The sequence below is a fragment of the Nicotiana sylvestris genome, chromosome 11 (assembly GCF_000393655.2).
Source record: "Nicotiana sylvestris chromosome 11, ASM39365v2, whole genome shotgun sequence".
NCBI classification, from domain to species: Eukaryota; Viridiplantae; Streptophyta; class Magnoliopsida; order Solanales; family Solanaceae; genus Nicotiana; species Nicotiana sylvestris.
This window is the reverse complement of record NC_091067.1, coordinates 51,113,136-51,128,391: the sequence shown is the minus strand read 5'-3', so window position 1 is coordinate 51,128,391 and position 15,256 is coordinate 51,113,136. Positions and strand designations below refer to the sequence as shown.

General features: G+C 38.0%; 1 protein-coding gene across 1 annotated transcript; it reads left to right on the top strand.

Annotated features, from left to right (window-relative positions):
* The first annotated feature begins 327 nt into the window (after positions 1 to 327).
* LOC104239383 (uncharacterized) lies at positions 328 to 1,131 on the top strand. Its single transcript, XM_009794013.2, has one exon. It carries the CDS (start codon positions 328 to 330, stop codon positions 1,129 to 1,131), a length of 804 nt encoding a protein of 267 aa, XP_009792315.1.
* Positions 1,132 to 15,256: the final 14,125 nt, after the last annotated feature.

Below are 15,256 nucleotides of genomic sequence, written 5' to 3'. Positions count from 1 at the left end.
GAATATTATTCAACAGTTTCAGTCCTCAAAACAAATATGGAGAAAAACTCTTTATATATAATAGGGGTGGATCAACAATTCAAGGATCAAATTCTTCCTGAAATGCATTTTGTACTTGGTGAGATACCTTTCAAATACCTTGGTGTTCCATTATCATCCAAGAAAATAACAATTCAACAATGCATGTCGCTGGTGGAGAGAATGATTGCCAGGATTAGATGTTGGACCACCAAATTTCTTTCATATAGTGGCAGAGTACAGCTAATCAAGAGTGTCCTGTTCGAGATACAAACATACTGATCACAAGTATTTTTGATACCAAGGAAGATGATGCAGCAAATAACAAGTGCATGTAGAACATTCTTGTGGACTGGACAATGTGCAACATCAAGAAAAGCATTAGTGGCATGGGAGAGGCTGTGTATGCCAAAATCAGCAGGGGGTTTGAACATCATTGAGTTTCAGACATGGAATAAAGCAGCCATGTCTAAACTGTTTTGGGTTATCACAGCTAAGAAAGACACCTTGTGGGTTCAATGGATTCACAACTTTTACATAAAAAGAAAAGATATTAGTGAGATGGAGACACCCAAACAAGCATGCTGGCTTGTTAGGAAAATATTCGATGCAAGAAAATGGTATCGGAACAATGATCTTTACACAGAGCTACAACAATTCGCTCATGCTGATAAGTTCATAATCAAGAAGGCATTTATGCATCTGATCCCTCAATATCCTAAAGTCATGTGGAAAGGCCTCAATATGGGACCATGTCTTGTGCTAAAGTATCAGTTTATACTTTGGCTTGCACTACGGAAGGGATTCACTACAGTTGATAGATTGGCTAAATGGGGAATACAAGTTTCTAGGAATTGTGTATTATGCATGTCTGATACTGAAGAAACACATTCACATCTATTTTTTGAATGTGAATATTCAAGGCAGTTATGGAGCTCCTTCTTACGTTGGACAAGAGAGTGCAGTCAAGTAGGAAGCTGGGAGGAGGAAGTTGAAAGGTTAACGACCAAAAGATGCAACAACAAAGCCCATGCAGAGGTCCTAAGATGGTTACTAGCTGCGACTGTTTGTCATATTTGGAGTGAACGAAATGCTAGAAGATTTCAAGAATAGCAACAAGATCACATTCTAAGATTAAGAGAGAATGTCATTCAACCGCATAAGAAAGGACAACATAGAAGCAGTTGGAAAAAGCTATTAAATAGTTTAAACTCATACCCAAACCAAATATAGGCCTATATTGTAATAGATGCTATAGGAAAGGAGGAAGTATTTAGAAAGTTACAAAGAACATGGCTACTTCTAGAGTCAACAATGAACTAGTGATGTATATATCATACTTGATTAAATAAAAATTTATTGTTTGACCCAAAAAAAATCAAAAAACAAATTTAAGGGGTAATTTCAAAGGCCTCCCTTCATATTTGGTTTTGTAACACTTACGTCCCATGTGATGATATTACACTTCTCTCTTAGTTTGAATTCTTTAAAATATTTATAATTATTATTAATTCAAAATGATTACAATATACTAGTGAAGATAGCTGATGGTGAGCGCATACCCAAGTGCAGTGGTCGAACTTTGTTTAATCTTATATGTGATAATGGAATGGAGTTTAGTATAATTACACAATTTCTCTAAAATGTTCCGTTAAAGGTCTTTAATGATTAATGGCAGACATAAAATATCATATTAAGAATATTGAATAATGTCATTAACTATTACCATTGCATCACATATTTCTTCCACCTAATTGATCTTTAAATTAAGATTAAAAAAAAAACCTTTCAAAAATAGATAAATGAAGTAGGAAATGATGCAGAAGAAAGAAAAAACATTACCCAACTTTTGGTGATCCCATCACATTGAAATAATTTGGTAAAACCTATTAAGTATTTACCATAACCAACCAAACAAATAAATTTATAAACTAAGAGCATCCATCGCTTTGGCCACCTTCTAAGAAGGGTGCTTAAGCTATTGAATCTCTAATAGAGTCTTCAACCCCACCTCACTAGTTATAAAACTTTTGGACTAAATATTGACACTTCCTAGCTTTTCTGGGTTCCCTATATTTCTCAAGTCGCACCTTAATATCCCTTTGTATCTCGCTATTACAAGCTTTGTATTTACGCTTGTTTGCCTAAACACTTTCCAACTCCTAACTTGCCATGTATAGTATACCATGCCTCCCTAGATAGTAGTAACAACTTCTTTTTTGAATTGTTTCCATCTTTTATTCTTTATCCATTGTAAACACAGCTTTGCAGCACTTCAGATATCCATTTGTAGCCTGCAAACAAATGCTTGCTCGTTTTCTTTATCCCCTCATCACATTAGCAACATTCTTCATTATCTACATGTATATTTATTCTTTGCATTCTTTCCATTGTAAGTAGTTATGAGCACGTAATTTTTGCCTTACGAAAAACTACTCCAAAATAAATCAAAAAATAAAATAAATTTCTTTTACTGTGTAATTGTGAATTTGCGTGGTGTTAAATATTTGTATTATGTCCGTAAATGTTTATATTTGTCATAATAAAATAAAAATAAAGTAAAATACATATTGCATGCATATAGGATTTAATTGTGCATTTAAGAGATAATTTAAATAAAATCGCAAAAAATACGCATTGGTTCTATTTTAAATGTTTCACTGTGTGATTGATGTTTTTGTCTATGTGTTAAATAATGGTTATAGAGTAATTAATATATTTTTGTGAAGTTAAAATGGTTTTATAATTTTTTTTAAATTAGAAAATGAATTAATTGAAAAATAAAATAAAAATAGCACAAGTTATACAAAATTGGACCTGGATTAAAATCCAGGCCCAAAACGTTAAATCCCCCCACAGCCCAATCCAAACAGCCAAGTCTGACCCAGTCCCAAGCTGATACCAAACGACGTCGTTTGGTCATCTCTAATCAAGGGCCGTCAGATTAAATACAACCAACGGCCAAGATCTCATCACCCTTACCCGCAACCCATAACCCGATCCATTAACCCGATTCAATCCGACCCCAACTTCAAATCAAACGACGTCGTTTGGTTTAATGAATTAATCCTGGCCTTTCATCTTGCTTGATCGGACGGACGAGATCGATCCATCCCACCCTTATATAAATCCCAAACCCTTACCCCGGCCCCTAACTAAACACCCCCCTCATCCTCTCATGTTCATCATCTTCTCAAACAGACCCCTAACCCTAGCCGCCCCTATTCCCCTTCGCCTGAAACCCGGCGGCATCAACGCCGCCGGTCGCCAAAGTAACACTCTAGAACCCCTGAGCCTCCTCTATCCGAATATGTTACCTGCTTGGTTCGAATCTCCCTAGAGGTTCTCGAATCTTCATTTGAAGATTCGAGCCAAGTTCAGACTTAAACCAATCAACCCCAAATTAACACCATGGCTTCCCCTAACAACCCTTGTTATGGATCTGAAGATAGTTTGGCTCGAATCACTTCAGAGCTTCTCGAATCTTCTTTTGAAGATTCGAGTCAAACAAAAAATTACCCAGATCTGTTCCAAAGTGACACCAATCAACCCCTAGGCTTCCCTCACCCTTGTGTCATACTTGGTTTCTCTCGAATCTAACCAGAAATGATTAGATCCCAAATCGAGTCTTCAGGAAACCTAGAAATACCAAATTTCTGGATTTTTTGTCCAAATTGATTCAAGGATTGAGGTTTAATCGACCTTAGTCGAAGTATTTTCAGTGGAAAATACTTCGACTAAGGTCTGTTTGATTTCAAACAAAAATCCGAAGCTGAGTTGGGATCGAGTCTGATTAAAGTTCAGAGGTATTTTTCTATTTATTTTTGTGTATTCTACGTGTATTGTTGTCCGTATTAATAGCTTGTTAATTTTTCATCAATTCTGTCATTTCTGTCTATTTGATCCGAATGTAAATTGTTTCTGTTGGTTGTGGTTATTTACAATATGTGTAATCGACTCGATTAAGTTCGTCGATTAGTTATATTACGAATTTTTTTTCATTTCTGAAAATGTTGACTAAAACAGTCTGCTTCTATTTTAGACTAGTTATTGACAAATGTTGTAAATAGTCAATTGATTAATGCTCGTCAATTAAATCATGATTGTCTGTGAATCAGTGAATTCAAATGTATGTTGTATATGTTATTGTCTGAACATTAAAAGTTTCAGGGCATTGTCAGTATTGACAATGATCCTGTGTGTGTTTGATTTTGGTTTAATGTTAAGTCCAGTCTGAATGATTTTGATAATTTCAGAAATATGCTGTTATGATGTTAGTTCTGAATTCAGTGTTGTAATGTCCAGTTTGAATTCCAGTTTACAAAAGTTGGTCAAATACAATTGTGTTTAGGAGGTTAATAGGATTGATTTAGCTGTAAATCAGAAAGATAACTGAGTCTGTACAGATTTTAGAATATGTTTTGCTGAAGGTTCTGATTTTTCAGTAATAACATTAAGATTTCAGGGGCACTTATGGGAATGAAACAGTAAAAACAGGGTGTTAGTACTAGTATATTATAATGTAATGTTAGTTGCTATTAGTTAATAATACTAATGGGGAACAAGGGATAATGGGCTGCTGAAAATCAGGGAAAAGGTTTTACATAATGGGATTTTCTGTTTTTAAAAAAGAAGAAGGGGGTCCAAGAAGCACTTAAATTGCCTAGGACCAGCCCTGTATAAATACAGGAGCTGGACAGACAGTTAAAGACAGAATTTTTGAGTGAGAAAGAGAGAATTTTAAGAGAGAGTTTTGCATGCAGAATTTAGGAGAGTCTTTGAGGAATTTTCAGAAAAACTGGAAGAAAGTTTAAGAGTTCCTTTTGAAGAAATTTTAGGAAAATTGAGAGGGAGTTTCAGATTTTAGGATCAGTTTTCAGAAGAGGAGAGTTTGAGAGATTTTAAAAGAGGAAAAAGAAACAGAAAAGGAACAAAAGAGCATTCACACACACACACAGATATACAACAACAGAAAAACAAAAATCAGAAAAAATGGGATTTTGAAACTGAAAAGGAATTGAAATTTGAAATATTGTTTCTTTTGTTGAATTTGTTCAACCTTACTTGGTTCCATTGATTCAATTAATATTTGAAGTGTCCAGCTTTAAAAATAGCTGTACTGTGTATCTGTTTTCTTCGGATCCTCTTATTGCTCAAATTTGAGGGAATACTGGTATTTCGCTGTTTTTGTTACTGCTGAAACTTACTTCTTCTACCTTCATTTTCAGGTATATATATCCTTTTAAATTCTATGTTGGAAAGAGATTCAATATGGTGGATAAATGAAGATTGAATTGAAATTCTGTTTTTATCTGTCCAAATTCATCAATTTAAATTTCGTTTTTTTTATTTTATGTTAGTTAATTAGTAGTGAATTCAATTTGATAGCTATGAGTTAATTGTCTTACTTTGAAAGTTCGTATAAAGATTTGTAATAACATTAGCTCATTATCTCATTAGTTTAATCATATTAAATTGTCGAAGTAGGGAATATGGTATGAATGTTGTTCATTATTTAAATTTTGTTGTTGGTTAAGTAAGAAGTGATGTAGAAGGGCCAAGATAACTATAGTAGTGATATTTTTTGTTACATAAGGTTAAGATGATGATGTCGATAAGATAATAGATGTGTGTATAAACTTTGGTGAAAGGTGACATGGTATAGCTTGTTACGATGTTTAAAATATTATGAAGGTTTACAACATATAACTAAGTTGCATATAAGGTAATTTTGTTGAATTGGCTTGTATAATAATTCCTTTCTTATAAACTCGAATGCCTATCTACCTTCTTAAAATAAATTAACCAAGTAATTAGGCCTATTAGATTAAAAGCAAGCATATAAGAATGAAAAAGATGTATAAGCATAAATTGCCACACTTCATATCAATGATAATTAGAAGTAGAATTTGCATTAAATAAATAATGAAAATTCTCGGAAAATATTTCCTTCCTTTATGAATCATTTATTTTCAGTTTCATATGCAATTTATTCTTTGGCATATATATATATATGTCATATATGTTTAAAAATAGTACTAATCATGTTTTTATTCTGTTCTTTGAACTTGAATAGTCTTGGATAAACATGTTATATGTGGAAATTCCATAATATCATTATAAATATGTCGCGCGATTAGGGATACGTTCGCGTACCCTGATTATATTTTTAAAAGCAAAAATTCGGATTATGCGTACGCGCAATTTCGAACGAATGTTTAATAAAAGGATTTTTCCCAAAGGCGTTAAATCAATTTCATAAAAAAAAACCGAGATGTACGGTTCACTATTCAGAAAAACAAATATTCTTGATTCGACACAATTTCGAAAAATGATTGCTCAATAAATATATTATCCGAAGTTATTGTGTACACGTACGCGTGACACAATTCCGCATTTTTAAATTTATAACACGAATATACGTACGCGTAACTCGATTCAAAGAAGGGTTCTTAACCACAATAAGTAAAAGCGGTAGAAAAATCATGTAAATAAAAGTATTTAATAAAAATCAAGATAATTAAGCCAATAATAAAAACAGTTAAGCGACCGTGCTAGAACCACGGAATTCGGAAATGCCTAACACCTTCTTCCGGATTAACAGAATTCCTTACTCAGGATTTTTGGTTCGCAGAAAAATAAACAGAGTCATATTCTCCTCGATTCAGGGATTATAATTGGTGACTTGGGACGCCTCAAAATTCCCAGGTGGCGACTCTGAAACAAATAAACAAATCCCGTTTCGACTGTCCTTTAATTGGAGAAAACTCCTCACGCGCCCCGCGGGCGTGGGAAAAAGGAGATGCGACAGCTCTGGCGACTCTGCTGGGGATCAGAGTGTTATCTTAACCCAGAACCATTGGTTTAGGGTTTAAAGAATTCGAGCTTAAAATATCTGTTTTATTGGCTTACTTACTATATAATTTTCAACTGTTTATATGCTAATATGCTAAATATTTTTTACCGCTTTAATATTATTTGAATTGTGAATATATACAACTGCTATGAAACCCCCTTCTTTCTGAGTCTTCTGAATTTATGGTGTACACGTGCGCGTGACCCACCTTTCTGTTAAAGTCATACCAAATAAGACGGAGTTGGGACAAGTAACTAGGCCGGACAGACTTTCGTGCTCCCGGTACGTTGCCCCCGCTTCGGCTCAAACTGTCCGTTTGGGTAAGCCAGGTTTAGAACAATCAACCTAAGGTTTTACACTTAGAATAACTCAGCCATGTACCGGATCCCTAGTAGGAACGAATATTTGCATCATATGCATTTGCCCTTGGAGACTCAACACAGGGGTTGGGTCTGTCTAGGACAGGTGAACCCAAAATTAAAAGACCATCATGATGCATCCTACTTGCTACTTGTGCATTCATTTGCCTCAAACATGCTTGTTGACCAGCTTAAATAAAATCATGGTAAGAAGCAAGGAATAAAATGGGTTGTTTTAAAATTTTCGAAAAAAAAATAGTTTTAAATTTTGAAATAAAAATATTTAATGAAAAAAAATAAAATAAAATAAAAAAAAAAATCGAAAATAAATTTTAGTATAAATTTTCCCAAAATAAATTTTGACTTTATTAAAATTAAATTTCAGATACAAAATGAGCACCACACAAAGCCCCTCATCCACAAGTACGGAGGAATTTCTATGTCAGCTTTCAAATGTGGTGGTATGATTTGGGCGAAGACGGTCAAAAATGGGTCGTCAAGCATTTGGGAAATCTCACGGACATTATGAAAGTTGAGCCTCGGGATGATCTGATTACGACATTAGTAACTTTCTGGGACCCTGTTCACAATGTTTTCCGTTTCTCTGACTTCGAGCTTACTCCTACATTAGAGGAGGTAGCTGGCTATGTTGGTTTTGACGGAAGTTTAAGAAATCAAAGCTTGATATTCACAAAGGCTCCTTCAATACATCGATTCTTCGGTCTTCTGAACATCAGCAGTCAAATCAGGAAAAGCAATGTCATCAATGGATGTTGTTCCTTCAACTTTTTGTATTCCAGATTTGGAAAGTCAGATGGGTTCGAAATTCATGAGAAAGGCCTTACTAATAAGCAAAACAAAGACACTTGGCAGATACACCGACGATTTGCTTTCATGGTGGCTTTTCTAGGAGTCATGGTCTTCCCAAATAAAGAGCGGAACAATTGATATTCGCACCGCAAAAATTGTGCAAATCCTCACCACTAAAGAAAATCACACCCTTGTCCCCATCATTCTGTCAGATATTTATCGGGCTTTGACTTTATGCAAATCAGGGGCGAAGGTTTTCGAAGGATGCAAAATTTTGTTGCAAATGTGGGTGATTGAACATCTCCAACAACAACCCAAGATCATACAGTATGGGTCGAACAGAGCTAATTGCATCGAGAGCTATGAGGAAAGAACAAAAAATTACCAAGCTCCAGAAGGGATAGAAGCATGGGTATCTCATCTAAAGGCTTTAACGGCAAATCAAATTGAATGGACTCTGGGATGGCTCCCGATGAGAGAAGTAATACATATGTCAACCTCAAATAGTTATCTACTACTATTGGGATTGAGAAGCATTCAGCCATATGCACCACTAAGAGTCCTAAGGCAACTAGGGAGATATCAAATAGTTCCTGATGAGGAAGATTTGAGTATGCAAGTAATCGAATTACACCCAGAAGCCACTATTCCCGAAGCTCTACTTCAGCAGATGTGGAATGGGTGCCGATACTTGAAAAGTGATACTCAAGTCCTAGACGCTACCAAGGGTGAGATAAATCCTGGATATGCAAGGTGGTTCGAAAAGCGGTCCCGCGTGGATGATGTACCGGAACCTGAGCTAAAAAGGCCAACAAAAAGACCCCATGTTCAAAATTTCAATGATAAAATCCAAGAACGGTTAATCTGGGGAGAAAAAGAAAAAGGGTACAAAGCCACTATCCATGCCCTAAAAGAAAATCTAAGAAGCCTCAGTTTGGAGAAAGATTTGCAAGAACAAGAAGCCAAAGGCGAGAAAAAGAGTCTAGCTTGTGAGAATGAAAATCTTCATGCTCGATTCCAAAAAATGAAAAGAGTCTCTGAAACGCCAAAGAGAAGCTGGAAAGATCAAAAAACCATCGCCAATCTCTTCGAAAAAATGCAAGATTTTGACTCCATTCTTGCAGAAAACGAAAGGGCATTGAGCAAAGCAAAAGAAAGGATCCAACAATTAAATGAAGAAGCCAGATCTAACAAGGAACGCCAGGATAGGCAATCCGAAAAAGACAAGGCTCAATTCAAGAAGGAAAAAGACTATTGGATGCGATCAGAAGACCAGCTTCGTGCACAACTAGAAGAGGCAAGAAGATGCAACAGAGAATACCAACAAGCAGACCTCGACAGGGAAAGATCACAAGCAAGATTAGAGCAGGCCAGACTCCGAGCTCTATTAGAATCAGCTTTAGATCGTGAAAACCGTGTCAGAGACATAGCCACCACTCGTCAGCAGCAATTGCAAGACCAAGACCAACGTCTCCAAGGTTTCAGGGCACAAGTCCACGACTTGGCAGTCTTCACATCTCAAAGTTATGTAAACTGCCAAGGAATGGATTATGAAAGGTTTACAGAGCATGCGCCCACTTTTGCTCGTCATCTAGCAATAGAGTTGGAAAGGATGTATCGTACGCTGGGAGGCCATCCAGGTCAAGCCCCACATTGAGCAGATAATCCAATATTAGAGAACAAAAGTGGAAAGTGGGGCATTTTGTGAGATGTTATGAATTGTATCTTTTATTCTGATTTAAGTGTGTGTATTTCAAGCTATTTTCTTAAAGTTTTCGAATGTAATTCCATCTTTGTGTAATAAATAAACATGATTGACTTTGGTCCGAACTACGCAAGGTCTGATTCATGTTTGACATAATACATAGGCAATCTCTAAGAGTCGACCACCACGATAAAGATATCTATAGTAAATAAAAGCGAATGACAATTTTTCAATTTCAATAAAGCTGGGACGATACAAGCAACCGAGCGAATGCATAATAGAAAGGGATTATTTGTCTAGGAGCATTGCATCTCAACGTGTGATTATATATGTGTTAAACTCTCAAAACTAACAAGTTTGTTCATTTTCAGAATTCAACCAGTTAGTTTCTCTAAAGAGTATACTGGCATATTATCACTATCACACAAGATCAAAAGGACCAATACCCGAAAGTATGTCTATCCCAGATGTTGACACAAGTATGGAGATAGAAGAGATGGATGTCGGGAAAATGAAAGAAGAAATGCTTAAGCTCAAGCAGCAAATGGCAGAAATGTACCAAGCTTGGTCTACAGGACAGTTGCCCCCATCTTACCCAAATAACCCTGCTCCATCAATAATCCAAACTCAGGATAATATCACCACTGAATTATCCCCGAGTTTCCCCATTTATCAGCACTACCGAGGCACCACCTCTCAGACACCACAGTCTCCACCTCCAAAACCAGTTCCGTACCTTCCTCCACCTATGACTCCTGTTTTTGTAGCACCTCCCCCTGCTACATTTCACAAATCTCCTAGTGAGCCTACATTTCAGGCCCAAGACAACCAATATTACCCCCGGAGCCCACCTTCAAAGCCTCCGAAATCAATTCACCTGCTCCTCGGTTTGATCTCCCAACCGAAATTGACAAGCCAGCCAAAAATGCTGAACAAGAAGAGATGTTCAGGAAGGTCAAAAGTCTAGAACAGTCGTTCCGAGACATGCGAGGATTAGGTGGGCAAGTCAGTGTAGCCTACAAAGATTTATGCTTATTCCCTAATGTACAATTGCCATTTGGCTTCAAGATGCCCAAATTTGACCTATACAGCGGGCACGGCGACCCAGTAGCCCACTTAAGGGGTTTCTGTAGCAAGATGCGAGGAGCTGGGGGAAAGGATGAATTATTGATGGCTTACTTCAGTCAAAGTCTAAGCGGATCAGCTTTGGAGTGGTATACACGCCAAGACCATGGAAGATGGTATACCTGGGATGACCTGGCACAGGCATTCGCATACCATTTCCAATACAATCTGGAAATCATCCCAGATCGATTATCTTTGACCAAATTTGAGAAGAAACACAATGAAAGTTTCAGAGAGTATGGTTTTCGGTGGAGAGAACAGGCAGCAAGAGTGGATCCTCCTATGAAGGAGAGCGAAATGGTAGACTACTTCCTCCAAGCCTTGGAACCAACTTACTACGCCCACTTGGTTTCAGCGGTTGGAAAATCATTCAACGAGGTAGTGAAAATGGGAGGTATGGTAGAAGAAGGCCTCAAGACAAACAAAATCATGAGCTATTCAGCAATTAAGGCAACTACTCAAGCTATTCAAGGCGGGGTAGGAGGAATCGGAAGAAAGAAGAGGGAGGAAGCAACCGTAGTTGATTCAGGAATTTGGCCAGGACCCAGGGGTTCACCGCTTTACTATAATCAGCAACGACCTCGCCAATCAGCTTACCACCATGATTCATCCCAACATTACTATCACCCTTCAGAGCCTCATTTCGCCATTAACCACGCTCAAGCATACAATCAGCCACCTGTTCACACCAATTGGCGTGCTCCTGTCACACCAAATACCTACCCCCGAGCTTATCCCGGACCAGGTTTCAGGCCTAGACCAGCATTCAGGGGAGAAAGGGAACAGAAAAAGAAAACTTACACTCCATTGGGAGAGTCTTACACTAGTCTGTTCCACAGGCTGAGACAGTTAGACATGTTGAGACCAATACAATCCAAGCTACCCAATCCTCCACCAAAGAATCTGGATTACACCATTAGCTGTGAATATTGCTCCGGTACACCAGGCCATGATACGGAGAAATGTTGGCATTTGAAAAATGCAATACAAGAGCTGATTGATACTAATAAAATCGAGGTTCAAACCCCCGAAGCTCCAAATATCAATAGAAATCCAATGCCAGCCCATCAAGAGGCTAATATGATAGAAATCATACAAGCTGATGGGGAGACAAAGAAGCCGTCACAAACTGTCATGATGATCAAGTCTCATGAAACCAAGCCAGATAAGCAGTTAATGGAGGAGAAGCCGGTGTCTAAGCATAACAAGAATGGTGGTGAACCGTCTATGATAGTCGATGAGGGATCATCGAACAAAGTTGCCGCGAAACAAGAGAGGACAAAGGTGATAGTACCAGGGGTTGCTAACAAACCCGTCGTAATTGTGGAAGGAGCACGTACAGATCGGGTTATTATTGCACCTGTAATTCAGCTGCCAATCATCAACAACAAAGCCATCCCATGGAACTATGAACGGGTGACCGTAATGTACAAAGGCAAAGAAATCAAGGAAGAAGTGTGTGAGGTACAAGGCTTGACTCGTTCGGGAAGATGTTTTACTCCCGAAGAGCTGAGAAAAACTAAAAACAATCCAATGCCCACGAAGAAAGCTGTGACGGAAGAAGAGGCGGAGGAGTTTTTAAGAAAAATGAAGCTCCATGATTATTCTGTTGTGGATCAATTAAAGAAGACCCCCGCTCAAATTTCATTGTTGTCATTACTGATCCATTCAGAGGAACACCGTCTGGCATTGATGAAAATCCTGAATGAAGCTCATGTTCCTGAAAAGATCTCTGTAAATCATTTGGGCAAAATAGCCAACAGAATCTTTGAGACGAACAGGATTACATTTGCTGATGATGAATTACCTGTGGAAGGTACCGAGCACAACAGAGCTCTTTACCTCACCGTGAAATGTGAAAACTCCGTAGTAACCCGGGTATTGGTCGACAATGGGTCCAGTGCAAACATATGCCCTCTCTCCACTTTAAACAAATTAAAAATTAAAGAGGAGAGGATTCCAAAAGAACAGTATCTGCGTACGAGGATTTGACGGTGGAAGTAGAGATTCATTTGGCGACATAGTGTTGGAACTAACTATAGGGCCAGTTGAATTCACAATGGAATTCCAAGTTTTGGACATGACTGTTTCTTACAACTTGTTGTTGGGTCGACCATGGATCCATGCTGCTAAAGCAGTCCCGTCAACATTACATCAGGTTGTCAAGTTTGAATGGGACCATCAAGAAATAGTCGTGCATGGAGAAGAAAATTTAAATGCTCACAACAGCACCATTGTACCAGTCGAGGGGGCAGAAATTGACCAAGGACCATGGGTATACCAAGTGTCAGACACAGTGTCGGTAGAGAAAGTTCCAGAAGGAAAATACCTTGCGAATCCAAAGGTATCCTCTACATCAGTCATGGTAGCTTATGAAATGCTGAAGAATGGCTTTATACCCGGCAAAGGCCTGGGCTTATCTTTGCAAGGAATTGTACAACCAGTATCTCTCCCCGAGAACTGGGGAACATTCGGTTTAGGATTCACACCAACCGCCAATGACGTGATGAGAGCCAGGAAGTTGAAACACCAAGCATGGGTTCTTCCAAAACCAGTACCACAGCTGTTGAAGTCTTTTGTCAAGACCGGTGCTAAAAATCGCCCGATAACAACAATTCCTAAATCCCAGGTCAATCCTGAGGAGGAATTAATTGAAAGGTTCGAGAAATTGTTTAGTGATGTAAATATGCTGGAAGACGGAGAAGGGTGTAGCAACGCAGAAGTTCAATTCGTTGGACCAAAAACAAAGCTCAATAATTGGAAAGCCACTCCTCTCCCAATTCGAAAGGAGTCTTGGTAGTTTATTTTGATTTTTTTCAGTTTGTTTGGGATATTTCAAGGTTGTAATCCCAAAATTTATCTTACAGTTGGTTTGAAGCGTGCAAAACCTTGTTATTTTTCATTATCCAATAAAAAGCAGTTTCCTTTTTATTATCATTCCTAATAGCTTTCTTTTCTTTTTCTTCTTTTTTGTACAGTTCTTTTTATGCTGGCTCTAGTGATATGGCATGCATGAGGAATCTTCAGCCCAGTCTTAAAAATCAATCTGATTCCGAAATATTAATTCAAGAAACATATTGTGATTATGAATCAGAATATGATGAAGATGAGGTTTTTGAAGAGATTAGTAAAGAGTTAATTCACTTTGAGGAAAAAATCAAACCTAACTTGAATGATACCGAGGATGTCAATATAGGGGACACGAGTAATGTCCGAGAAACTAAAATAAGTGTCCATCTCGAGCCAAAAATCCGAGAAGAGTTAATTAAAGCACTCATAGAATTCAAAGATGTTTTTGCATGGTCGTATGACGACATGCCGGGCTTGAGCACTGATTTAGTGGTCCACAAATTGCCCACCGATCCAATGGTGCCTCCTGTCAAGCAGAGGCTGAGAAAATTCAAGCCTGATATGAGTGTGAGAATTAAAGAAGAAATCACCAAACAATTGGAAGCAAAGGTCATTCGAGTCACTCGATATCCTGTTTGGTTAGCTAATATCGTTCCTGTGCCAAAGAAAGACGGCAAAATTAGAGTATGCGTCGACTATCGCAATCTCAACAAAGCAAGTCCAAAGGATAATTTCCCATTACCCAATATCCATATTTTGATCGACAATTGTGCCAAGCATGATATAGGATCTTTCGTGGACTGTTATGCCGGATATCATCAAATTCTAATGGATGAAGAAGATGCAGAAAAGACGGCATTCATCACACCATGGGGAACTTATTGCTACAGGGTAATGCCATTCGGTTTGAAGAACGCCGGAGCAACCTATATGAGAGCAATGACCACAGTGTTTCATGATATGATACACAAGGAAATTGAGGTATACGTGGATGATGTAATCATAAAATCAAAGCATCAGACCAACCACGTTGGGGATTTGAGGAAGTTCTTCTTAAGACTTCGCAGGTACAACCTCAAGCTTAACCCTGCCAAGTGCGCATTCGGAGTTCCATCTGGAAAATTGCTGGGATTCATAGTCAGTCGACGAGGCATCGAGCTAGACCCATCAAAGATCAAAGCCATCCAAGAACTGCCACCCCCAAGAAACAAAACTGAAGTAATGAGTTTGTTGGGAAGGTTAAATTATATCAGTAGGTTTATTGCTCAGCTCACAACAACCTGCGAGCCAATTTTCAAATTGTTAAAAAAGGATGCTGCAGTCAAATGGACCGATGAGTGTCAGGAAGCGTTCGATAAAATAAAAGGGTACTTATCAAACCCACCCGTGTTGGTCCCGCCAGAGCCAGGAAGACCTTTGATTCTTTACTTGACGGTTTTGGAAAATTCATTTGGTTGTGTATTGGGGCAGCATGACCTCACTGGCAGAAAAGAACAGGCCATCTACTACCTTAGCAAGAAGTTCACAGCTTAT

Coding starts and splice junctions, on each gene's coding strand:
- LOC104239383 (XM_009794013.2), top strand. CDS start 328: ATGATGCAGCAAATAACAAGTGCATGTAGAACATTCTTGTGGACTGGA.